The following is a 25,984-nucleotide window of genomic DNA, read 5'->3' as shown; positions in this document are numbered from 1 at the left end:
TAGTTTACTTGTTAAAACTAATTTACTTTAAATTCTTTTCATGACTTCAAATAAAAACGGATGCAGATTATTAATTCTGAGTGAAACAAAAAATTCTGCTTTTTAAATAAAACAATTCCAGGTAATTTGCACCAAAACAAAAAGAAATATATAAAACATAAATCTTAAACCCTTACATGTTTACCTACTTTGATACTTTAAAATAACCATAATAATTGATATACATCTATTAAATCAAATTTGCATCATGGAGGTTCACATCCAGCTGTCACTCTTCATTCCCAATATAAAATCAAATTTGCATCATGTAGGCTCCCATCCAGCGGTCACTCGTCATTCCCAACTTGGATCTTCCCCAAAATTCCTAAGCATTCTTCCTCTGAAAAACTCAATGACATATTAGATATAAAATAAAAGAATTGATCATCTAAGAATTATCTTGGGGGGGGGGGGGGGGGGGGGGGGGTGACTTTGAGCATAGAGTGATCAAAAATTTACCAGGGCCCTGGCCACCAAGAAAATGCCTGGCTTCAGCACTGTCCAGCACACTGTTCCCAATACTAACATTACCAGTGTTGGAAGTAGATTCTGTCAGCTTGGCTTTCTGAAGAAGAGCAGTGGCTGAAAACTGAGGAGAAGGGGTACTATTTAGAGTATTGCAAGAAGACTCAGCATTCAACATCACAGCACTTAATGAATTGTTGATGTTGAGGTCCAGGTCAATCTGGGGAATGTTCAAGCTAGCACTACCATCGAAACCAAAATCAAACATGTTGCTAGGTGCTATGTTGCTAGGAAAGCCATGAATCTCCGAATATTCAGAGGCTCTGGGAATATTAAGTTCTGGCTCCCAAATTGGATGAAGAGCCAAATTACTGACATTTGCATGTATTCCAGCACTAGCAGTCATGCTGCTGCTGCTTGGGGGGGCATTTGTTGTGTGTCTAGCCACCTCTCCCACAAACACTTGGCATATAGAATGGTGATTGATCAAACCACTACGCCTGCAAAAAGTAGTTACTTACACTTTGAATCACCCAAACTTGACGAATGCTGCATATACCAACTAATCTATAAATATGAAACATATATACACACCAATAGTAAAATTATCATTTCTGTTATGCTTATATTAAAAAAAAAAATTGAAGGCCACATAAAAACAATAAAGGTATGGAACTAATTTCACTACATTATGTAAAACCAGTAAATCACGACATGTAACAAAACAACACATGAGATATAGAGCAAACCTATACACATTGTATGGTTTGCTCCGTTTTTCTAAGGTGAGAATACAAAAACCTTGAATTAATTTTGTATATTGAACATTAGAAAAGGATTTTTATATTTAATTGTATATATTATCTTTAATCTATATCCAAACACAAACAACATATAAATTTACAGAAGAACTCCGGTAAATCAGTTCCTCTGCCCAATACAAACCTTTGAGTTCAATAAAGCACAAACAAGACAATATTATATAAAATAACATTTATGGGAACTGGATGAGCGCAGGTAAGAATTAAAACTATAAATTAAAGAGAGATTTGTGGTATAATCATAACCTAGAGAAGGTAGATCCACAATTGCACTTGTACTCCCTTGTACCACAGATCTTACTGTGAGACTTCAAGTCAGAGAGCACTGCATACTTCTTCTCACATTTGTCGCATATATATTTCTTATCACCATGTTTTCGACAGAAATGCTTCTTGATACCTGTCAGATCTCCAAGAGCCCTTGATGGATGGTGATGGACACAATTGAGTTCAGGGCAAACGTATACCTTTTTTCTGACTTCTTGGCTGGTCCTTTGCTTGAGCTTCCAGGGCAAATTGTGCCCTCTCATGTGGAGCTGCAAGTTTTGCTCCCTTTGAAATCCTCTATAGCATACCTCACACGAAAACTGATTTGTAGCGGTTAGAGTGTTGGGAGAGAGTGCTACAACCTCAGCATCAGGACCTGTCATTTAATTTGTATCACAAACAATAATAAAGTTGATAATAACAATAAGAAAAACATTTCATCACATCTTATTCATTTCCTTTAAATCTCCAAATAGGTTTTCTTTAAGTAGAAGACACTTGATCTATTATGATATACACAGATAAAAATGATAATAATACATAAACACTCAAAAACCACATACATATAGGTAGTATATCTTACTTGGATTTCCAGGATGATTTCTCTTTCTTCTCTGAGGAGCAGCACCTGGGAGAGACGAAGCCATAACAGCAACTGGTTGATTCTGGGGGTTCTTAAAATCCTCTTTTTTGAAAGACCAGACAAAGTTGCAGATGAAGGGAGGATGAACTGTACTAATGATGTAGAGTGAATAACAATTTGTAAAGAAGACAAAATAACTTAAGGTGGCTCCACAACCACTTTGTATAGATACAGTAATTAGGTGGGGTCCACGACCGTTTCTTTTGAAAACAACAACCTCTGGGCCCCTTCATCTTTTTCTAGCTGTCGTCGGCTTCCATTGATTTTGACCGGTGAAACGTCCTAAATATTATTTAACTATTATTTTTATAGCTCACTCTCTTTAATATTTAACTCTTATTGTCAAATTGAGCATGTATAGGTCTCATCAATATCATCTAGAAAAAAATAGTCGTGAATGGATCATGATGGACACAACTGAGTTCAGGAAAAATGGTGCTATGTTTTAAGGAAAGTCATGAATCTCCGAAAATTTAGAGACTCGTGGAAAGTTTAGCTTTGGCTCCAAAGATGGATAGTTATATTAATCGCATTTGCATATGTTCTATAGAGTAAATACATAACATAGGTCAGGGCTTGAGGCCACTTCCACCGTAAATACATGAGCATTTATAATTGTACTAACGACTAATAATAATTTAAATACTTAACTAAAAATTCATATATAAATTTCAATACTTTTTTTTTTTGAAACATAAATTTCAATACTTTTATTATATTTGAGAAATTAATTTAAATATTTCTAATAATAATATTAAGATTTGTAATAAGAATTAAATTTAAATATATTAAATCAGAGTCTGTCGCTTAACTGCGGTTTACTTTGGTTCACGTAGTTTGCAGGCTATTGCGTGAGCTCGTGGGCTTACCCAGTGCGCACCCGAAGGGTAGCGGCTGCCGGTTCCTACGTTAAAAAAAAAAAAAAGTTGCAATTATATATAATTTCAAAATTTCCATTTTTATGTTGATCGAAAAAGTTCTAATTTTATGCTGATTGTTATTGATTTTCTAAAAATTATCATGTTTTTCAAATTTTTGTAAACATATTTTATACAAAGAAATGAAAGATAATTTAATTTCTTTTAAAAATTCAAAAATAGTTAATTTATTAAAACTAAGTTAATTTAATTTTTTTCCATGATTAAAAATAATCAAGGATGCAAATTGAGATAACTTTTTAATTCTTAATGAAACAAAAATTATCAGCTTTTTTAATAAGAAAATTCCATCTTAGTGGGTGTTTGGGTGGGGCTTTTAAGCTCTTCTGGAGTTTTAAGTTAGAAGCACTCATTCGTCCTGTGTAACAAGTTGAGAAACACTTATAAAAAGCTAGGATTCCCAGCTTTTGTTTCATTACTTCTACTTTTTTCCCCAACACTTTAATTACCTATAAGTCTTAACTAATTTCTAACTTCTACTTCACTTTTTTTTTACATTAAACAATAAGCCGTTATTTTAAAGTCACCCAAACGGACCCTAATGTGCACCAAAACAAAAGGACATAGAACTCAAATTTTAAACTCTAACATATTTATGTAGTACTCCCTCCGTCCCTCTCAATTCTTAACATTGGGGGACGGGGGCTTCACGGACTCTAATGCTCCTATAAAATAAAATTCTATAACTTATTTTAAGAATTTTATTTTTCCAAATAAAAGTTTGATATTTAAATTTTTATATAAATATGAAACATATATGTTGACAGTCGAATTTATTTTCATATATAAACACCAATAGTAAGATTATCATCAGTTCTGTTATGTTTATATTACAATTTTTTTAAAGGCTAGAATGACCTACAGTAAAGATATGAAACTAATTTCACTACATTATGAAAAAACAGAGACATGTAGCAAAAACAACACATGAGATATAGAATACCAGGACATATCTTCCAAATCTATACACATTTTATGGTTTGCTGCGTTTTTCTAAAGTGAGAATACAAAGACCTTGAATTAATTTTGTATATTGAACGTTAGAAAAGGATTTTTATATTTGATCGTTTAGATTATCTTTAATCTATATCCACAATCCAAACACAAACAAAAATATAATTCTAAAAAAGAACTTCGGTAAATCAATTCATGTGCCGAAGTTCAATAAATCACAAACAAGACAAAAAAACGTAATAACATTTAGAGAACTGGATGAGCAGGTAAGAATTAATATTATAAATTAAAGAGAGATATGTTGTATAATGTAACCTAGAGGATAGATCCACAATTGCACATGTACTCCCTTGTATCAGAGACTTCAAGTCAGAGAGGACTGCATACTTCTTCTCACATTTGTGGCATATATATTTCTTATCACCATGTTTTCGACAGAAATGCTTCTTGATTCCTGTCAGATCTCCAAGAGCCCTTGATGGATGGTGTGGACACAACTGAGTTCAGAGCAAATGTAAACCTTTTTTCGGACTTATCAGAAAGAAGGTTTACATTTGCCCTGAACTCAATTGTGTCCATCATGATCCAGCAAGGGCTCTTGGAGATCTGACAGGAATCAAGAAGCATTTGTGTCGAAAACATGCAAATTGTGCCCTCTCATATGGAGCTGCAAGTTTTGCTCCCTTCGAAATTCTCTATAGCATACCTCACACGAAAACTGATTTGTAGCGGTTAGAGTGTTGGGAGAGAGTGCTACAGCCTCAGCATCAGGACCTGTATCATTTGTATCACAAACAATAATTAAGCAGATAATAACAATATAAAAACCATTTCATCACATCTTATTCATTTCCTTTAAATTTCCAAATAGGTTTTCTTTAATTAAGTCGAAGACACTTGATCTATTTTGATATACCATATATCTTAAAGATACACAGAAAAGAATGATAAGACATAAACCCTTCCAAACCACACACACATATAGGTAGGATATATATCTTACTTGGATTTCCAGGATGATTTCTCTTTCTTCTCCGAGAAGCAGCACCTGGAGGAGAAGAAGCCATAACAGCACATGGTTGAGTCTGGGGGTTCTTAAAATCCTCTTTTTTGAGACCAAACAAAGCTTCAGATCAAGGGAGGATGAACTATGCTAATGAGGTAGAGTGCTTGACAATTTGAAAAAAAGACAAAATAACTATGGTAAAGGGACCCACAACCACTTTTTATAGAAAGGGCGGTTGAGGTGGAGGTCCAGAAGAGCTTCTTCTTTAAAAAAAAAACCTGCTACCCTCTTCTTCTTTTTCTCCGGTAGCAGGTGTTTCAACTGTCGAAATTAGCCTCAAATAAGTTATATTTTTTGTTTTGTTCTTATTTTTTGAATAATACTTTTCTTCACCTAGGATTTCTATTTTTCTACATTTGTTTAGTAAAATCTTTTGTGGGTGTTTTGTTCCAATCTATTTGAATTTTGTTTATCCTCCATTGTGAGATCTTGGTGTATTTTTTTTGTGTTTCGGTGAGATTCAAACTAGTTGTGGTAAAGCAGTACATGTACATATATCAACTTCAACAAATCCTTTGATTGTGTCTACATTTATACTAGATTAATCACTTATATGAATCTGTTTTATGTTTGTTCGAATTCAATATTTTTGTAGATTCATTATGACTTTTAATTATAGAATTAATTCTTCTTATGTTTGTTCGAATTCAATATTTTTGTAGATTCATTATGACTTTTAATTATAGAATTAATTCCTCTTTTAAAAAAACTATATTATATAATATAGATAAAAATTAGTTGACACATTTACTTTGGTTTTTTTCTAAATTTTATGAAATTAGTTTATTTTCAATACAAAAAATATATGTTTTTAGTTTTATTTATTTTTAAAATGTAAAATATATAATTTTTATTAGATTATTTAAAATATCATTGAGCACATTGTTCATCATCATACAAACACGTCTTTATTTTTAAATGCATTTAAAAATATAATTTTTAATATATTTTAGAATAATCAATGAGTTTATAGTGATTTTTTTATATAACACCAAACATGGAATTTTTAAGCCGAGCACATGCCATTACAGAATTTATCATATTTGTAATAATTTTTTACCTACAATTTACAAAAAAAAGTTGAATCATACAACACACATCAAGCAAACCGTCTGATTCAAGAGTGTTGTCTACTTTTTTTTCAAACTAAGGGTAAATTTTTATTCTCTTGAACATACAGTCTAATCCAGTTTCATTACAAATATTTAAATACTGTTTTCTTCCGAATGGACTTATAAAGTCTTCTTTACTGTGGTGTTGCGAAGACTTTGATTTTGAGACGACAGACAATTTATAAGGCTTGTTTAAATATATTTATTAGAATGATTTAAGAATCATTATCTTTTGGATGCAATGACAAAGTCTTTATGACTGTGGTGTTGTGTGAACTTTAAATTTGAGACCAGAGTTCTTAAACTGTTTTCAAACCAAATTTGTACAACAGTTTATTAGTAGTTTTTTTACTAGCTGAATCACAAGTTTCTTGATCACTGTTGGGTTGTACAAACTTTGAAGTTCTGCCAACAGTGTTCGAATAGGTTGTATAAATATTCTATAGAGAATAGTTTATTTAACATACTTTCATTATATTTTAGGCTTTCAGGTATGTGTTCCCGTTCTAAAACCCATTGTTTGAATGACTATACATGAAAAAATGCTAGAAAGTAATAAAACTTGCCAATAAAAATCGTGAGAAGCCTTCCTATGTACATACAAATGACACAAAGTTATAGAAATGAGAAACTAGTTCATCGGATCACCAAATCAAAGTTATTACAAAAGTTACAAATTGTATCACATCACTAGAGTTGAATTACTCCACCAAATTCCTAGTCACATCCTCCTCAAGTAAATCAACATCGGAGAACAAAAACAAGCATTTTCAAGTTTAACTTCAATGGATCCCTCGCTTCCATCATCATTTTGATCATAGTACATTTTTAAAGTAATTTCAACACCATGGACCATAATATATCAAGAAGATCATCAATGTGACAAACTTGTTTAACATATTTTGCCAACACAAATAGATCATTCAAAAAACATTACATATTTAAAATAACCAATGTATATCTCAAGTCATTAATCATATTCTATTTGTTAATATATATCTGCCCATTTATAATAAAATTATGGACCCTCAAGTTATTATAGTCCAACTCTCATATACTTGTTATAACTCAGTCATATGTATGTGAAGTTGGCAAGAGGACATAAGAAACACGGAAGAAAACGAGTGGAAATTGTGTTGTGTGAGACTGTGTGCGAGAGAGATGGGACTTATGTTGCCACTCCAGAAAATTGTGGTTGGCCCAAAAAGAGGAAGATGGAGATGTTGAACGTATTTTGATGATTCCCTTATTGAAGAAATTATAATAAAATGATTGAGAGATTATGAAAAATAAATAAACTAGAATAGGGGACAGCATAAGCAATTTGTGAGCCTTTAATTTGGAAACGAAAGTTAATGATTATATACTTATTTTGGGAGTGTTTTAATAACTAAAACAAGAATACAATTTATTAAATTAATATGTAATTATACGAATGATAGAATATTTAGAATATATTGGGTCAAAAAATGAATTTTCACAGCTAATATAGTACTGAAAATGAGATCCATAAGAAATATGATTTAAAGAAATATATAATTATATAATTAAGCATTAAAAGCGAGGAAAAATCTTAATATTAGTGATTGATTTGCGTTGCGACACATAATAGTGAATTTCACAAATTTTTAAGGATTAAAGAAAATTATAAGGAAAAACTTACAATTTTAAGAGTTATCGGTAAATAAAATTGTAACATCCCACATCGGTCGGATATTGAGTATTTGGGGTATTTATAAGCACAAGTAAATAACTCATGTATATCAATTTCTATCATTTTGGACCGATCTATGGTGGTTTGTTGGGTTCGGTATATGCCTACCACATCGGTATGCATTTAGTTTCCGTGATGCTTTTACTAAACAAAGACATGGACAAATATTTATATTTTTTTCCAAAACTAATATATTTATCTTAACTATGTATATGGGAAAAAAATGTGAGGATTGCAACAAAATATTTTAATACTTAACAAGAGATTAAAATTTCAGAAAAAACATAGTTAGTTATTTATTATATGGAAATCAAGTTCGGCTTATTAATTTTAATATTGCGCATAATATTATCTTTATTTAGTGTGTTGTTTAAGGAGATATATTTGATAAAAATAATTTCGTAATGATGAGATTTATATGTTTATACAATTAAAATTGGTAGGTAATATTTGTTTTGGATTAAAAAAAGAATCATAAACATTTAAAAGGCAAAAAGATTTGCCATCTATTCCAGTTGTCGCTCCGTCAGCCATTGACATTTGTACTGCCCAGCTGTCACTATTCCGTTAGCTAAATTAACGATGATACTGCTAAATCAGTTTAGTGAGTGAGACCCGTGGAGATCAGTGATTAAGTTGATATATTTTGTCAACTTGAGTGATGAGTTTGATAATTAATCCGTATAATTTTTTGATAAATTCCCTATTTAATGTTCTTTAATAATCTTTGATAATAAAACCCCAAAAAAACTTAGCAAAAAATGGTACCAATGTTTTATTGTGTTGATAAGTGGCTCTAATTAAGGGAGTTGGAATTAAACCCTCAAATGCTAGCAAAGAAGAGTAAGAAGATGGTACTTCGTCACGGTGGTGATGGGGCCAGCCGGAGTTATTTATGAGGCTAATGTCTCCGTAATGGCGTAACCACGTCTGTATATACTAATATTGACTTGCCAAGAATAATTGATGATAACAAATTCACCTCTTCTTATGTATTTCATCTTGTTAGTAGTGCATTTTCATGAAGCTCGAGAAACAGCAAGTTGTGACACTTTCTGCCACGGAATCAGAATCAGTGGCTAAGTCATATATGCAGGATATTTTAGAAAGTCTTAAGCAAAAGTAGAATATGCCAACTATTCTGTACTGTGACAACAAATCTCGTATTTTGGCAGCAAATTAAAGATGTAGTTCTTCATGAAAGGACAAAATATATCGGCATTCATGATCTCATTTAACGGAACTTGTAAAAGTGATGTGCATATTGAATATCGTAAGACAAACGATCGGATATTTTCACCAAGCCACTATGCGGAAAAGTGTATACTTGACAAATGTTAAATATCTAGGAGTAAGAAGCATGCAAGTTTAATTTAAGGGAGGCATTGTTGGTATAAAACTAAATTAACTTGCAATATTGTTTATCTCATATAAGTAAAAATAGAAATATTTATACTACTATAGGTAAATGTATGGAAATATGAAATGCAGCAAAAGGAATCGTAACTTATATGTAACTATGATTCTAATAAGTTTGTGGCCTTTCTATTGTAATTCCCCCAAGTTGTATCAGCAGAGCTGACACATAATTAAGAAATAAAAAAAGTGTTCTCTAATCCTTTGTTTTTTTTTCTCGGTATATATATTTCTGTTTCTGTTTCAGTTACCCCACAATCCAGCCAGCCTAAACTCTCTATTTTTCGAAGCAACTCCCTAATTGTGCTCTAAGTACCGAAGGCACCGGATCACCATAAAACCCAGACAAAACAATTAAAAAAACCATACAGGTTTAAAATTCTAGCATGCATTTGGGAAAGCCTTTAGAATTAGGAGTCTACATCAGCATACTTAAATAAACTTTCCACCATAGAAGTTTAAAATTCTAGCATGCATTCGATTATTAATCAGGTTGAATAACGGAAATAGAAACATAAATATCCCAAAGTTCTATTCAATATAAAAGGAAACTAATGATGGCTTCCTGCTCCCTGATCAACTTTGCTTTCGGGAAGAGATCCAGGGATCGGTAGAAGTAACTCCATGCATCTGCCTCAGCCATGTTGGATCTCCTGCAAAATACTTACAGTAAGCAACTTCACACATACATACTTCAGATATATTGTATCAAATTTATATATGATGGCATATGGGAAATAGAGAATAGTTATGTTCCAATAATTTGATTTCAAAATATTCTCCTTATCGTTAGAATCTCAATTCCTTGTTAAAAAGTATTCGAAAATAAAAGCGTTATCTTCAAAATATACCACAGGTGGCCCTTGGTCTACATATGATATGTATGTGTGTAGATATTCATATTTCTATCCTCCATTTAAACAGATCATTAGAGTTTCTGCTAAGTGTCTACAAAGACAATGATATGATTGCAAACTGAGAGAGAGAGAGAGAGGGAGGGAGGGAGAGAGAGAGGGAGAGGGAGAGGGAGCGAGGGAGGAGAGAGGGAGGGAGGGAGGGAGAGGGAGGGAGGGAGGGAGGGAGGGAGGGGAGGGGGGAGAGAGAGAGACCTGCCCCAAGCATGGGTGGTTTAAAAACCCCCACGGCCTCTAGGAACAAAAGGCCTGGCCTCAGCTGATGTGCTAGCATTGCTGTCCGGCCACTTGGTCCCAATTCCATTCTCATTGTGATCAGCCACCATCCCACCTCCAGTCTTCATCCCATTTCGCAAGCCAAGAACATCCCTTGTATGATTATCACCATACTCCCTGCCAAACATCATCTGTTGCTCCACCATAGCAGCATTAATATTATTCTGCTCACCAACCAACATTCCATCAGCAGTCTTCTCATTGTACATCATTTCTCCGTATGGAGCATTCATCTGATCACAAAAGTATTCCATGCCACTCCTATATCCTCGGGTACCTCCACCGCTCCCGTTCTGATTTTTGTACATATCTGGAAAGGTACTCCCACCACCTCCGCTGCCAGCACTCATTCCAGCTCCCAAAGCTCCCCCATAGCTATCAAACTTCAATCCACCAGACAAAGTGCTCCCCATGCTCTTCATCAGGGTTAAATTGTTGTAACTACCTCCTGTCAGCGTCATCTTTTGAAGAAGTCCAGTGGCTGAAAACTGAGTAGAAGGGGCACCATTCAGAATATCATAAGTAGAAGCCCCAGCATTCATCATCAAACTAGTTAATGAGCAGTTCATTGAAAGATCCAGGTCATTTTCAGGACTGTTAAGGTCAGCATCCCCATCAAAACCAAGATTAAACATGTTGCTAGGCGCGATGTAGCTTGGAAAGCCATGAGTCCCAGAAAAATCAGTGTCTCTGGGAAAATTCAGTTTTGGTTCCATCGGATTGTCCTAATAAGAGGCTAGTAAATGAATTAGTTCCGAACAGAGGAGAAGAAAGTTGCAGATGGTTTCCTGGAATCAATGAACCTGCAGTGGTGCCAGGGCTAGTAGCATTTGCAAGAATGCTAGCAGTGGTGCTGCTTTTGGGGGCGCCGTTGATTGTATGCCTAGCCATCTCTTCAGCAAGAGGCTCACAAAATGAACGGTGAAAGAGAAAGCTGTCACGTCTGCAACAAGGCATTATATAATCTTCAAATCACGGTTGATGTATCATGTATGCATAAATAATGAAAACTTTACACACATAATTCAAGCAACAAGTAAAATCAAGTACATGAAAATTTTATGCGCATAAATAATGAAAAACAAAAACCCGCCAACAAGTGGTTGAGCTCTTGTCTCTCTTGCGGGAGATCAGGGTTTGCAGACCCAGCTAGGTTGTAACTATTGCGGGAGATTGGGGTTTGTATACCCAGCTAGGTTATAATTAGTTATTTATAAGGTAAAATTAATGAAAAACGCAACTAAATCAAACATACATATTTTTAGTGATAAAAAAATTATATAAATAATGAGAGAGATACATTTTGTTAATTCTAATGTATTTTATAAACACAAAGACTTGAACCATCATGACAAACACAAATCAAATTTAACCCATCTAATCTATTTTTCTTTAAGACAAACACAAGCGGGTATACACTTATACAAGGTATCATTTTGTAACAAAGGTATATGGAATATGAAAAATATCATTCAAAATTCATAAAACAAATCACATTAACAAATATTAATATTAGAAAAATATTTACAAATAGATAAGAAAAATATTTGTTATATCTCATACTCATTTTTAATCTAAAATAACCTTTAAGCCTATGTAGGAAAATACAATTAATCGGGTGATAACATTTAGTCGGCACTTAATACTATACAATATGATAGAATTCTTTGCTTGAAGAACATTGAACAATACTAAATTATAAATAAAATAATGGTAAAATTAAATTATAAACAGTAAATTTTGAATTATATACTTGCCAGTGGTTCGGGTTTATATATTAATTGTACAATTTTAAATTACAAAGCACAATTGTCGAAGATGAAAATGGAAATACAGCCTTCAAAACTTAAAAATTAATATTAATATGAAAGTAATATATTACAAAATCTTGTCACTAGCTTTGGGTACCAAATATGAGAAATAGAGTAAACAAAAATAGAGGGATGAAAGAGGTTTGTAAATCTATATTTACAGTTGAAAGTTGTTTTGATATAAAAATAATTTTTGGTTAAATGTAAGCATAAACTAACGACAAAGACAAAGGTTCTGTAGTAAATTCATATGTGTATGTCAGTTGAAAGATGTTCTGATATAAAAACAATTCTTGACTAAATGTACATGTAAAGGCAGACTAATTGTGAAATAGCAAGAAATTAAATCAAAAACAAAACAAAAGGCAACATAGAATTTATATACGTATATAACAGGATTTCAATTAACACCAATATTGAGCATGTAAAGAATTAAAATTTATAAATTAAAGAAGATCTGTGGTATAGCCATCACCTGGAGAAGGTAGTACCACATTTACATATGTAGTCCTTTGTACCACAGGTCTTATGGTGAGCCTTCCAGTCAGATTGCACCGCGTATGCCTTGTTACACTTATCACAAATGAATTTTTTTTCACCATGTTTCCGAAAGAAATGCTTCTTAATTCCGGTCAAATCTCCAAGAGCCCTTGAGGGATCGTGATGGACACAATCAGGTTCAGGGCAGATGTAAACCTTTTTCTTGAATTCATGGCTTGTCTTTTGCTTGAGCTTCCAGGGAAGATTGTGTCCTCTTCTGTGAAGCTGCAAGTTCTGCTCCCTTTTAAAACCCTTATCACACACCTCACACAAAAACCGGTTTGTAGCCCCTAGAGTGTCCAGAGAGAGGGCTACAACCTCAGCATCAGGACCTGTCATTTAATTTGTATCACAAACAATAATAAAGTTAATAATAACAATAAAAAAGAACTTTTTATCACATCTTATTCATTTCCTTTAATCTCCAAATAGGTTTTCTCTAAGTAGAAGACACTTGATCTATTATGATATACACAGATAAAAATACTAATACATAAACACTCCAAAACCACATACATATAGGTAGTATATCTTACTTGGATTTCCAGGATGATTTCTCTTTCTTCTCTGAGAAGCAGCACCTGGGAGAGAAGAAGCCATAACAGCAACTAGTTGATTTTGGGTGTTCCTAAAATCCTCTATTTTAAAAGACCAAACAAAGCTGCAGATGAAGGGAGGATGAACTGTACTAATGAGGTAGAGTGAATGACAATCCTTAAAAAGACAAAATAACTTAAGGTGGCTCCACAACCACTTTGTATAGATACAGTAATTAGGTTGGGTCCACGACCGTTTCTTTTAAAAACAACAACCTCTGAGCCCCTCCTTTTTCTAGCTGTCGTCAGCTTCCATTGATTCTGACCGATGAAAAGTCTCAAATTAGTTATATTATTTTCTTTGTTTTTTTTTTCAATAATACTACTTCTCAGGTAAGGATTTTCTATCTTTATAAATTGTAATTTTTTTTCTTAAAATCTTTTGTGCCGTGTTGTTTCAAATTTATTTGGGTTTTGTTTATGGCTAGCTTGGTACCTTTTTTTGTGTGTTTAATCTGGTGCGATTCAATGTCTCAAAATATTTGTGAAGAAGCCAATACATATACAAATATCAACTTCAACAAATTGTTTGATGGTGTCTCGGTACAGACTAGGTGATATGATGATACGTTTCATATTTGATGTACTTCGATTGTTTTTCTAGATGACCTAGGGCTTTTTATTATACAATTAATTCCTCTTTTCAAAAAAATTATATTATCTAACATAGATAAAAATTATTTGAAACATTTCTTTGGTTTTTTTTTAAATTTTATAAAGTTACTCCCTCCGTCCCCCTCAATTGTTTACATTGGGGGACAGGACTCGGCGCGCATTCTAAAGCTCTGGTAAAATATAGCTTGATATATTATTTTGAACTTTTTTTCTTTTAAATAAAAGTTTAGTATTTAAATTTTTATACAAAAAAGAAAAACTTTAAAACTAAGTTATGAAAATATGTTTTATATGTGTCTTAAAATGCGTGTCGAGCAGTTATAAAAAACTGTAAACAAATGAGAGGGACAGAGGGAGTACTATATTTTCAAACACAAAAATATCAGCTTTTAGTTTTCTTTATTTTGAAAAGGTAAAATATTATTTAGCACATTTTTTTTATTATTATACAAAACACGTCTTTATTTTTAAATACTAATAAGTGGTTTCTACCATACGAAGAAAATTTGGGTCAGGTTGTGACAACTTCATTCCAGGTTTTTAAATGTGCCCCATGTCTCATTTTCTAATCTTTTTTCCTCTCCCTTCATGTCATGTCGAGTCCTTGACCGTTTGAGATTAATTGTAAAAATTTATTAAACATTATGTTAATAGGAAATATCATAGATCGGTTTATCTCTTTTTTTATTCAACTTCCATCAAAAAAGCTTGACAAATGCGCACCTCATATCATTTTCATCTCTTTCTACATGGTATATTATTTGAACACATTTATAATTTTTTATACTCCATTCCTCAAATAAGCAAGCCTTTTTTTAACTTGACTAAACCAAGATTGAGAAGTGTGTCCTTTGGGAAACATTGGCCGGACCAAAATTAGAAGTTCAAAAAAGATAGAATATTCAGACAATTGATATTTTGCTTTCAAGTTATATAATTTATCAAAACTTTTCTCTTAGTAAATTCTTTGAATCTCAGATAAAGAGGTTCATGTTCTCATTATACATGGTTAATCAAATTGGAGTATTGCAGTTAAACATCATGCTAATCACCATCATTCTCCATTTTTATACTGATTTGTCCATAGTTAATTGTGAACTACCACAGTCTTTTTAGTTGTAGCTCATTTTCTTTAATATTTAACTCTTACCGTCAAATCCAGGATATATAGTTCTCGTCAAAATCATCTACAAAAAAATAGTCCTGAATGGATCATGATGGACACAACTGAGTTAGAAAATGGTGCTATGTTGTAGGGGAAGTCATGAATCTCGGAAAATTTAGAGACTCATGGAAAGTTTAGCTTTGGCTCCCAAGATGGATAGAGTCATGTTAATAGCATTTGCATGTGTTCTACATAGTAAATACATAATATAGGTTAGGGCTTGCGGCCACTTCCACCGTATACAGGAGCATTTATCTTTTACACTAATTATACTAACAACTAATAATAATTTTAATACTTGATTAAAAATTCATATATAAATTTCAATACTTTTATTATATTCGAGAAATTAATTTAAATATTTTTAATAATTATTATATTAAGATTTGTAATAAAAATTAAATTCAAATATATTAAAAGTTGCAATTATATATAATTTCAAATTTTCCATTTTTATGTTGATTGAAAAAGTCCTATTTTCATGTTGATTGTTATTGATTTTCTAAAAATTATCGTGTTTTTCAAATTTTTTTAAACATATTTTAAACAAAGAAATGAAAGATAATTTAATTTTTTTTAATTTCAAAAATAGTTAATTTATTAAAACTAATTTAACTTCAATTTTTTTCCATGATTTAAAATAATTAAGATGCAAATTGAGATAACTTTTTAATTCTTAATAAAACAAAATTATCTACTTTTTTAATAAGAAAATTCCATCTAAATGTGCACCAAAACAAAAGGACATAGAAAATAAATCATAAACTCTAACATATTTATGTAGTATGATACTTTTTCATAAGAATAATAAATATACATCTATTAAATCAAATTTGCATCACGTAGGTTCACATGAAACAGTCTCTCTTCATTCCTAACTGGATCCCCGAAGCATTCTTCCTCTGAAAAAATTCAATGACATATTAGAAATGCTTCAGTATTTGGTTTCTCAAATAACACAATGCAAAAATTAAAAGAATTGATTATCTAAGAAGTATCTTTGGGGATGGTGTTGCTGACCTGGAGCATAGAGTAATCAAAAATTAACCAGGGCCCTGGCCACGAAGATAATGCCTGGCTTCAGCTTATGTGGAAGCTAGGCTTTTCCAGCACTCTGTTCCCAATTCCAGTGTTACCATTGTTGGAAGTAAATCCTGTCAGCTTTGCTTTTTGAAAAAGAGCACTGGCTGAAAACTGAGGAGAAGGGGTACTATTTAAGGGTATTGCAATGGGAAGACTCAGCATTCAACTTCACACCACTTAATGAATGTTAATGTTGATGAGGTCCAGGTCAATCTGGGGAATGTTCAAGTTAGCAATGCCATCGAAACCAAAATCAAACATGTTGCTCTATGCTATGTTGCTAGGAAAGCCATGAGTCTTCTTGCCGAGTATTTTCAAGAGTATCATTCGCAGGGAAGGACTGATATTAATACAAATTTCAAGTCTTTTATCTCTTGTAATTTAGAAGTGTGGAGAAGAATTTGGTGGGTTTTATCTATCAACTAATTAATATAATAAATAAATAAATAAAATAAATAAATATGAGGGAAAACAACCCAAGAATTAGAGTTCTTCCATGGCTATCATGAATGTCTAATTTGTGTCTCTGTCTTGATTGCTAAAAACAATCCTTCTAATATTTATAAAATCTTCTCCCAAGGTAAATTATAATGCCTACAATTATCCATTAAAAGCCACTCCCATGGTCAAACAAAGAACACTTGTAAATTATTAAGAACCAAGGATTTAATGTCTCACAATTCTCATATCAATCTCCCGATCTAATACTCAAATTGTGTCCATCATATCATGTACTAGAATTATAACTCCTCTCCCGATTTGTTGTAACTCCTAGAGATTCAATCACAAGTTAGCTACTCTTGTAATTGTATAAAGAGCTCAATGACAGATTAACAAATCAAGAGAAAACACAATCCAACTAAACAAACATATTAAGCCAAGGAATACTACCTGATTCTTGGATTAAAGGATTAGCTACTCATGATAAGATGAAACAAATATATATTTATACCACAAACCATGAGTATAAGAATTTAAGTACGAAGAATATAACTTGACGAAATTGCTTGAAGTCCAGATGAATCCCTTCACTCCTTCTTCCCATCTCTCTCACAAGTGTTTCTCTCCCCTTTCTCTCTAAAAGGCTATCTCTCTATTATTCTGTATGATACAACATACTCTACTATCTCTCTCAAAACCTTAATATATAAGAGTTTTAATGATTCACAAGAAAATAAAATAATATCCTAAAACGGGTTGGATTCTGATGCTGAAATTCGTAGGCTGCTGTTCAGGCCTGATTCTGGGCTGATCCAGTTAGATTTTTATTGCTGGACCACTTTAAACTTGTAGAAAATTCTAATATCTTCGCGTGGGCTGTTAAATCGTCCAATTCTGATGTCCGAAACTCAAGTTACGGCCCAAATAAGATTTGCTGAGGAAATTTTAGTTTTGGCTCCGATATGGAACTAATTTCACTACATTACGTAAAAACAGTAAATAAGGACATGTAGCAAAAACAACCCATGAGATATAGACTACGAGGGCATATCTGGCAAATCTATACACATTTTATGGTTTGCTGTGTTTTCCAAGGTGAGAATACAAAGACCTTGAATTAATTTTTTATATTGAACATTAGAAAAGGATTTTTATATTTAATCGTTTAGATTATCTTTAATCTATATCCAAACACAAACAAAATATAATTCTAAAAAATAACTTTGGTAAATCAATTCATGTGTCGAAGTTCAATAAATCACAAACAAGACAAAAAACAAAATAACATTTATGGGAACCGGATGAGCAGGTAAGAATTAACATTATAAATTAAAGAGAGATTTGTTGTATAATGTAACCTAGAAAAGGTAGATCCACAGGATTGCACTTGTACTCCTTTGTACCACAGATCTTATTGTGAGACTTCAAGTCAGAGAGGACTGCATATTTCTTCTCACGTTTGTTGAATATATATTTCTTATCACCATGTTTTTGACAATTGTTTAAAAACTGTTTTCTTCCGAATGGACTTATACTCTTCTTTACCGGGGTGTTGTGGAAACTTTGATGTTGAGACAGGCGATTATTTATAAAAGGCTTGTTTAAACATATTTATCAGAATTATTTAAGAATCATTATCTTTTGGATGCAATGACAAAGTCTTTATGACTGTAGTGTTGTGTGAACTTTAAATTTGAGACAAGAGTTCTTAAACTGTTTTCAAACCAAATTTGTTACAACAGTTTATTAATAGTTTTTTTTACTAGCCGAATCACAAGTTTCTTGATCACTGTTGGGTTGTACAAACTTTGAAGTTCCGCCAACAGTGTTCGAATAGGTTGTATAAATATTCTATAGAGAATAGTTTATTTAACATACGTACTTTCATTATATTATAAGCTTTCGGGTATGTGTTCCGGTTCCAAAACCCATTGTTTGAATGACTATACATGGAAAAATGCCTGAGAGTAATAAAAACTTGAGAATAAAAATTGTGAGAAGCCTTCCTATACATAAAAATGACACAAAGTTATAGAAATGAGAAACTAGTTCATGGGATCACCAAATCAAAGTTATTACAAAAGTTGCAAACCGTATCACATCACTAGAGTTAAATTAATCCATCTAATTCTCGCATGTAACTAGTCACATTCTCTTCAAGTAAATCAACATCGGGTATATTGGGCACAAAAACAATCATTTTCAAGTTTAACTTCAATGGATTCCTCGCTTCCATCATCATTTTGATTATAGTATGTTTTTCAGGTAATCTCAACGTCATGGACCATAATTTATCAAGAAGATCATCGATGTGACAAACTTGTTTGACATATTTTGCTTACACAAATGGATCAATATTCAAAAAACATAACATATTTAAAATAACCAATGTATATCTCACGTCATCAATCATATTCTTTTTGTTAATATATATCTATCCATTTATAATAAAATAATGGACCCTCAAGTTATTATAGTCCAACTCTCATATACTTGTTATCACTTAGTCATATGTATGTGAAGAAAACGAGTGGAGATTGTGTTGTGTGAGACTGTGTGTGAGAGAGAGATGGGACCTATGTTGCCCCTCCAGAAAATTGTGGTTGGCCCAAAAAGAAGAAGAGGGAGATGTTGAACGTATTTTGATGATTCCCTTGTTGAAGAAATTATAATAAAATGATTGAGAGATTATGAAAAATGAATGAAAAATAAATAAACTAGAATAGGGGATAGCATAAGCAATTTGTGAATCTTTAAATTAGAAACGAAAGTTAATGATTAAATACTTATTTTGGGAGTGTTTTAATAATTAAAACAAAAATACAATTTATTAAATTATTATGAAATTAAAAGGATGATAGAATATTTAGAATATATTGGGTCAAAAAATGAATTTCACAGGTAATATAGTGAAAATGAGATGCATGAGAAATATGATTTAAAGAAAGATATAATATTATGGTACAAGATATAATTAAGCATTAAAAGCGAGGAAAAATCTTAATATTGGTGATTAATTTGTGTTGAGACACATAATAGTGAATTTCACAAATTTTTAAGGATTAATTAGAAAATTATAGTTAAAGGGAAAAACTTGCAATTTTAAAAGTTATTGGTAATTAAAGTTGTAATATCCCACATCGGTTAGATAATGAGTATTTGAAGTATTTATAAGTACAAGTAAATAACTAATGTATACCAATTTCTAGTATTTTGGGCCGACCTCCAGTGGTTTGTTGGGAAAGAACATACCACATGGTATGCATCTCGGATGTTTTTACCAAACAAAGACATGGACAAATATTTATATTTTTTCCCTGAAAGTAATATATTTATCTTGACTATGTATATGGCAAAAAAATGAGAGGATTGCATCGAAATGTTTCAATACTTAACAAGAGATTAAAATTTCAGAAAAAACATAGTTTATTATATATTATATGGAGATCAAGTTAGGCTTATTAATTTTAGTATTGTGCATAATATTATTTTTATTTAGTGTGTTGTTTAAGGAAATATATTAGATAAAAATAATTTTATAATGGTGTGATTTATATATTTTTACAATTAAAATTGGTAGGTAATATTTGTTTTGGATTAAAAAAAAGAATCATAAACATTTAAAAGGCAAAAAAAATTGCCATCTAAATAGCCGGTTGTCTCATGGTCGGCCATTTTTTTCTATTTGTACCAGTCACTCCGTCTATGATTTCGTTAGTTAAGTTAACGGCAGTGATGTTTTTGATAACGCTAAATCAGTTTAGTGAGTTAAGTGAAACCCGTGGAGATCAATGACGAAGTATCTTTTGTCGACGTGAGTGATGAGTTTGATAATTAACCCGTATAATTCTTTGATAAATTCCCTATTTAATATTCTTTAATACTCTCTGATAGTAAAATCGCAAAAAAAATTAAGAAAAAAATGGTACCAATGTTTTATTGTGTTGATAAGTGGCTCTAATTAAGGGAGTTGGAATTAACCCCTCAAATGCTAGCAAAGAAGAGTAAGAAGATGGTACTGCGGTGGTGATGGGGCCGGCCGGAGTTATTCATGAGGCTAATGTCTCCGTAATGGCGTAACCACATCTGTATATACTAATATTGACTTGCCAAGAATAATTGATGATAACAAATTCACTTCTTCTTATGTATTTCATCTTGTTAGTAGTGCAATTCCATGGAGCTCGAGAAACAGCAAGTTGTGACACTTTCTACCACTGAAGCAGAATCGGTGGCTATAGTCATATGCAGGATATTTTGGAAAGTCTTAAGCAAAAGTAGAATATGCCAACTATTCTGTAAAATGACAACAAATCTCGTATTTTGGCAGCAAAAGATGTAGTTCTTCATGGATAGACAAAATATATCGGCATTCATGATCTCATTTATCGGAACTTGTAAAATGACTTGCACATTGAATACCGTAAAAAAAAACAATCGGATATTTTCACCAAGCCACTATGTGGAAAAGTGTACATGACAAATGTTAAATGTCTAGGAGTAAGAAGCAAGTTTAATTTAAGGGAGAGGCATTGTTGGTTTAAAACTAAATTGACTTGATTGTTCCTCATATAAGTAAAAATAGAAATATATATTATAGGTAAATGTATGGAAATATGAAATGCAGCAAAAGGAATAGTAACTTATATGTAACTATGATTCTAATAAGTTTGTGGCCTTTTTTATCGTAATTCCCCCAAGTTGTATCAGCAGAGCTGAGATATGAGAAAAAAGTGTTCTCCGGTACTTTTTTTTTTCCTCGGTATATATATTTCTGTTTCTGTTTTAGTTACCCCACAATCCACCCAGCCTAAACTCTCTATTTTTCGTAGCAACTCCCTAATTGTGCTCTAACTGAAGGCACTGGATCACCATAAAACCCAGACAAAACAATTAGAAAAACCATACAGGTTTAAAATTCTAGCATGCATTCGGGGAAGCTTTTAGAATTAAGAGTCTACATCAGCATACTTAAATAAACTTTCCACCATACAGGTTTAAAATTCTAGCATGCATTCGATTATTAATCAGGTTGAATAACGGAAATAGAAACATAAATATCCCAAAGTTTTATTCAATATAAAAGGAAACTAATGATGGCTTCCTGCTCCCTGATCAATTTGCTTCGGGGAAGAGATCCAAGGATCGGTAGAAGTAACTCCATGCATCTGCCTCAGCCATGTTGGATCTCCTGCAAAATACTTACAGTAAGCAACTTCACACATACATACTTCAGATATGTTGTATCAAATACTTATATTTATATATGATGGCATATGGGAAATAGAATAGTACTTATGTTTTAATAATTTGATTTCAAAAATATTTCTATCAATCGTTAAAATCTCATTTCCTAGTTATAAATATTTGAAAGAGAAGTGTTATCTTCCAAGACCCTGTTTGCAAAAAATAAGTTTTGACTAGTTTAAAATATACCACAGGTGGCCCTTGGTCTATATATATATGATATGTATGTGTGTAGATATCCATATTTCTAGCCTCCATTTAAACAGATTACAGAGCATACCTTTCTTAAATGTCTGGCTACAGTCTACAAAGAATATGATATTGCAAACTAATGTAATGGTGTATGGAGGGGGGTGAGGGGGTGAGGGAGGGAGAGAGACAGAGAGGGGGGGGGAGAGAGAGAGAAGGAGAGAGAGCTAGAGAGGGGAGAGAGAGGGAGAGAGGGAGAGAGAGCTAGAGAGAGAGAGAGAGGGAGAGGAGAGAGAGAGAGCGGGGGGAGGAGAGGAGAGAGAGGGGGGGGAGAGAGAGAGAGAGAGAGAAAGGGAGGGAGAGAGAGAGAGAGACCTGCCCCAAGCATGGCCACCATCCCACCTCCATTCTCATTGTGATCAGCCACCATCCCACCTCCAGTCTTCAGCCCATTTCGAATACCAAGAAAATCCCTTGCATGATTATCACCATACTCCCTGCGAGCCATCATGTGTGCCTCTACCATAGCAGCATCATTACTCTGCTCACCAACCAATATTCCATCAGCAGTCTTCCCATTGTACATCATTTCTCCATATGGAGCATTCATCTGATCACAAAAGTATTCCATGCCACTTCTATATCCTCCGGTGCCTCCACCACTCCCACTCTGATTGTTGTACATATCTGGAAAGGTACTCCCACCACCTCTGCTACCTCCACTCATTCCATCTCCCAAAGCTCCCCCATAGTTATCTAACTTCAATCCACCAGACAAAGTGCTCCCCATGCTCTTCATCAGGGTCATATTGTTGGAACTACCTCCTGTCAGCGTCAATTTTTGAAGAAGTGCAGTGGCTGAGAACTGAGTAGAAGGGGTACCATTCAGAATGTCATAAGTAGAAGCGCCAGCATTCATCATCAAACTAGTTAATGAGCCGTTCATTGCAAGATCCAGGTCATTTTCAGGACTGTTTAGGTCAGCATCCCCATCAAACCCAAGATTAAACATGTTGCTAGGCGCGACGTAGCTTGGAAAGCCATGAGTCCCAGAAAAATCAGTGTCTCTGAGAAAATTCAGTTTTGGTTCCGGAACAGGTTGGAGAAGCCTGTTGTTTGGTGGCTGAATGAACTGAAAATCAGATTCCACCGATTGTCCTAATAAGAGGCTAGTAAATGAATTAGTTCCGAACAGAGGAGAAGAAAGTTGCAGATGGTTGCCTGGAATCAATGAACCTGCAGTGGTGCCGGGGCTAATAGCATTTGCAAGAATGCAAGCAGTGGTGCTACTTTTGGGAGCGCCGTTGTTTGTATGCCTAGCCACCTCTGGAGCAAGTGGCTCACAGAATGAACGGTGAAAGAGAAATCTGTCACGCCTGCAACAAGGCATTATATAATCTTCAAATCAGGGTTGATGAATCATGTATGCATAAATAATGAAAACTTTACACACTTAATTCAAGCAACAAATAAAAACATATAAAATCAAGTACATGAAAACTTTGTGCGCATAAATACTGAAAAACAAAAACCCGCCAACAAGTGGTTGAGCTCTTATCTCTCTTGCGGGAGATCAGGGTTTGCAGACCCAGCTAGGTTGTAACTATTGCGGGAGATTGGGGTTTGTAGACCCAGCTAGGTTATAATTAGTTATTTATAAGGTAAAATTAATGAAAAACGCAACTAAATCAAACATACATATTTTTAGTGATAAAAAAATTATATAAATAATGAGAGAGATACATTTTGTTAATTCTAATGTATTTTATAAACACAAAGACTTGAACCATCATGACAAACACAAATCAAATTTAACCCATCTAATCTATTTTTCTTTAAGACAAACACAAGCCGGTATACACTTATACAAGGTATCATTTTGTAACAAAGGTATATGGAATATGAAAAATATCATTCAAAATTCATAAAACAAATCACATTAACAAATATTAATATTAGAAAAATATTTACAAATAGATAAGAAAAATATTTGTTATATCTCATACTCATTTTTAATCTAAAATAACCTTTAAGCCTATGTAGGAAAATACAATTAATCGGGTGATAACATTTAGTCGGCACTTAATACTATACAATATGATAGAATTCTTTGCTTGAAGAACATTGAACAATACTAAATTATAAATAAAATAATGTTAAAATTAAATTATAAATAGTAAATTTTGAATTATATACTTGCCAGTGGTTCGGGTTTATATATTAATTGTACAATTTTAAATTACAAAGCACAATTGTCGAAGATGAAAATGGAAATACAGCCTTCAAAACTTAAAAATTAATATTAATATGAAAGTAATATATTACAAAATCTTGTCACTAGCTTTGGGTACCAAATATGAGAAATAGAGTAAACAAAAATAGAGGGATGAAAGAGGTTTGTAAATCTATATTTACAGTTGAAAGTTGTTTTGATATAAAAATAATTTTTGGTTAAATGTAAGCATAAACTAACGACAAAGACAAAGGTTCTGTAGTAAATTCATATGTGTATGTCAGTTGAAAGATGTTCTGATATAAAAACAATTCTTGACTAAATGTACATGTAAAGGCAGACTAATTGTGAAATAGCAAGAAATTAAATCAAAAACAAAACAAAAGGCAACATAGAATTTATATACGTATATAACAGGATTTCAATTAACACCAATATTGAGCATGTAAAGAATTAAAATTTATAAATTAAAGAAGATCTGTGGTATAGCCATCACCTGGAGAAGGTAGTACCACATTTACATATGTAGTCCTTTGTACCACAGGTCTTATGGTGAGCCTTCCAGTCAGATTGCACCGCGTATGCCTTGTTACACTTATCACAAATGAATTTTTTTTCACCATGTTTCCGAAAGAAATGCTTCTTAATTCCGGTCAAATCTCCAAGAGCCCTTGAGGGATCGTGATGGACACAATCAGGTTCAGGGCAGATGTAAACCTTTTTCTTGAATTCATGGCTTGTCTTTTGCTTGAGCTTCCAGGGAAGATTGTGTCCTCTTCTGTGAAGCTGCAAGTTCTGCTCCCTTTTAAAACCCTTATCACACACCTCACACAAAAACCGGTTTGTAGCCCCTAGAGTGTCCAGAGAGAGGGCTACAACCTCAGCATCAGGACCTGTCATTTAATTTGTATCACAAACAATAATAAAGTTAATAATAACAATAAAAAAGAACTTTTTATCACATCTTATTCATTTCCTTTAATCTCCAAATAGGTTTTCTCTAAGTAGAAGACACTTGATCTATTATGATATACACAGATAAAAATACTAATACATAAACACTCCAAAACCACATACATATAGGTAGTATATCTTACTTGGATTTCCAGGATGATTTCTCTTTCTTCTCTGAGAAGCAGCACCTGGGAGAGAAGAAGCCATAACAGCAACTAGTTGATTTTGGGTGTTCCTAAAATCCTCTATTTTAAAAGACCAAACAAAGCTGCAGATGAAGGGAGGATGAACTGTACTAATGAGGTAGAGTGAATGACAATCCTTAAAAAGACAAAATAACTTAAGGTGGCTCCACAACCACTTTGTATAGATACAGTAATTAGGTTGGGTCCACGACCGTTTCTTTTAAAAACAACAACCTCTGAGCCCCTCCTTTTTCTAGCTGTCGTCAGCTTCCATTGATTCTGACCGATGAAAAGTCTCAA

At 32.9% G+C, this 25,984-nt stretch overlaps 4 protein-coding genes across 4 annotated transcripts; all 4 read right to left on the bottom strand.

The window, feature by feature from the left end:
- Positions 1–326: 326 nt before the first annotated feature.
- Positions 327–5,194, bottom strand: LOC108201492 (protein indeterminate-domain 4, chloroplastic-like). The gene is made up of 7 exons (XM_017369774.1): positions 5,131–5,194; positions 4,834–4,901; positions 4,552–4,733; positions 2,176–2,327; positions 1,572–1,968; positions 499–1,004; positions 327–379 (listed from the first exon to the last, which is right to left on the bottom strand). Exons 1-7 carry the CDS (start codon positions 5,192–5,194, stop codon positions 327–329), a joined length of 1,422 nt encoding a protein of 473 aa, XP_017225263.1.
- A 4,658-nt stretch (positions 5,195–9,852) lies between these two features.
- Positions 9,853–11,341, bottom strand: LOC135149634 (uncharacterized). Its single transcript, XM_064085400.1, has 2 exons — positions 10,545–11,341; positions 9,853–10,088 (listed from the first exon to the last, which is right to left on the bottom strand). Exon 1 carries the CDS (start codon positions 11,339–11,341, stop codon positions 10,565–10,567), a length of 777 nt encoding a protein of 258 aa, XP_063941470.1. The 3' UTR covers positions 9,853–10,088; positions 10,545–10,564.
- A 1,566-nt stretch (positions 11,342–12,907) lies between these two features.
- On the bottom strand, positions 12,908–13,576 carry LOC108201491 (protein indeterminate-domain 6, chloroplastic-like). The gene is made up of 2 exons (XM_017369773.1): positions 13,513–13,576; positions 12,908–13,308 (listed from the first exon to the last, which is right to left on the bottom strand). The coding sequence occupies exons 1-2, from the start codon at positions 13,574–13,576 to the stop codon at positions 12,908–12,910; spliced, it is 465 nt and encodes a 154-aa protein (XP_017225262.1).
- Positions 13,577–21,966: 8,390 nt separating this feature from the next.
- On the bottom strand, positions 21,967–25,706 carry LOC108201490 (protein indeterminate-domain 12-like). The gene is made up of 4 exons (XM_017369772.2): positions 25,643–25,706; positions 25,042–25,438; positions 22,688–23,688; positions 21,967–22,067 (listed from the first exon to the last, which is right to left on the bottom strand). Exons 1-4 carry the CDS (start codon positions 25,704–25,706, stop codon positions 21,967–21,969), a joined length of 1,563 nt encoding a protein of 520 aa, XP_017225261.1.
- Positions 25,707–25,984: the final 278 nt, after the last annotated feature.

Source organism: Daucus carota, chromosome 9 (genome assembly GCF_001625215.2).
Source record: "Daucus carota subsp. sativus chromosome 9, DH1 v3.0, whole genome shotgun sequence".
Taxonomy (NCBI): Eukaryota; Viridiplantae; Streptophyta; class Magnoliopsida; order Apiales; family Apiaceae; genus Daucus; species Daucus carota.
Note: the sequence above shows the minus strand (reverse complement) of the source record. Positions and strands in the feature narration are given on the sequence as shown.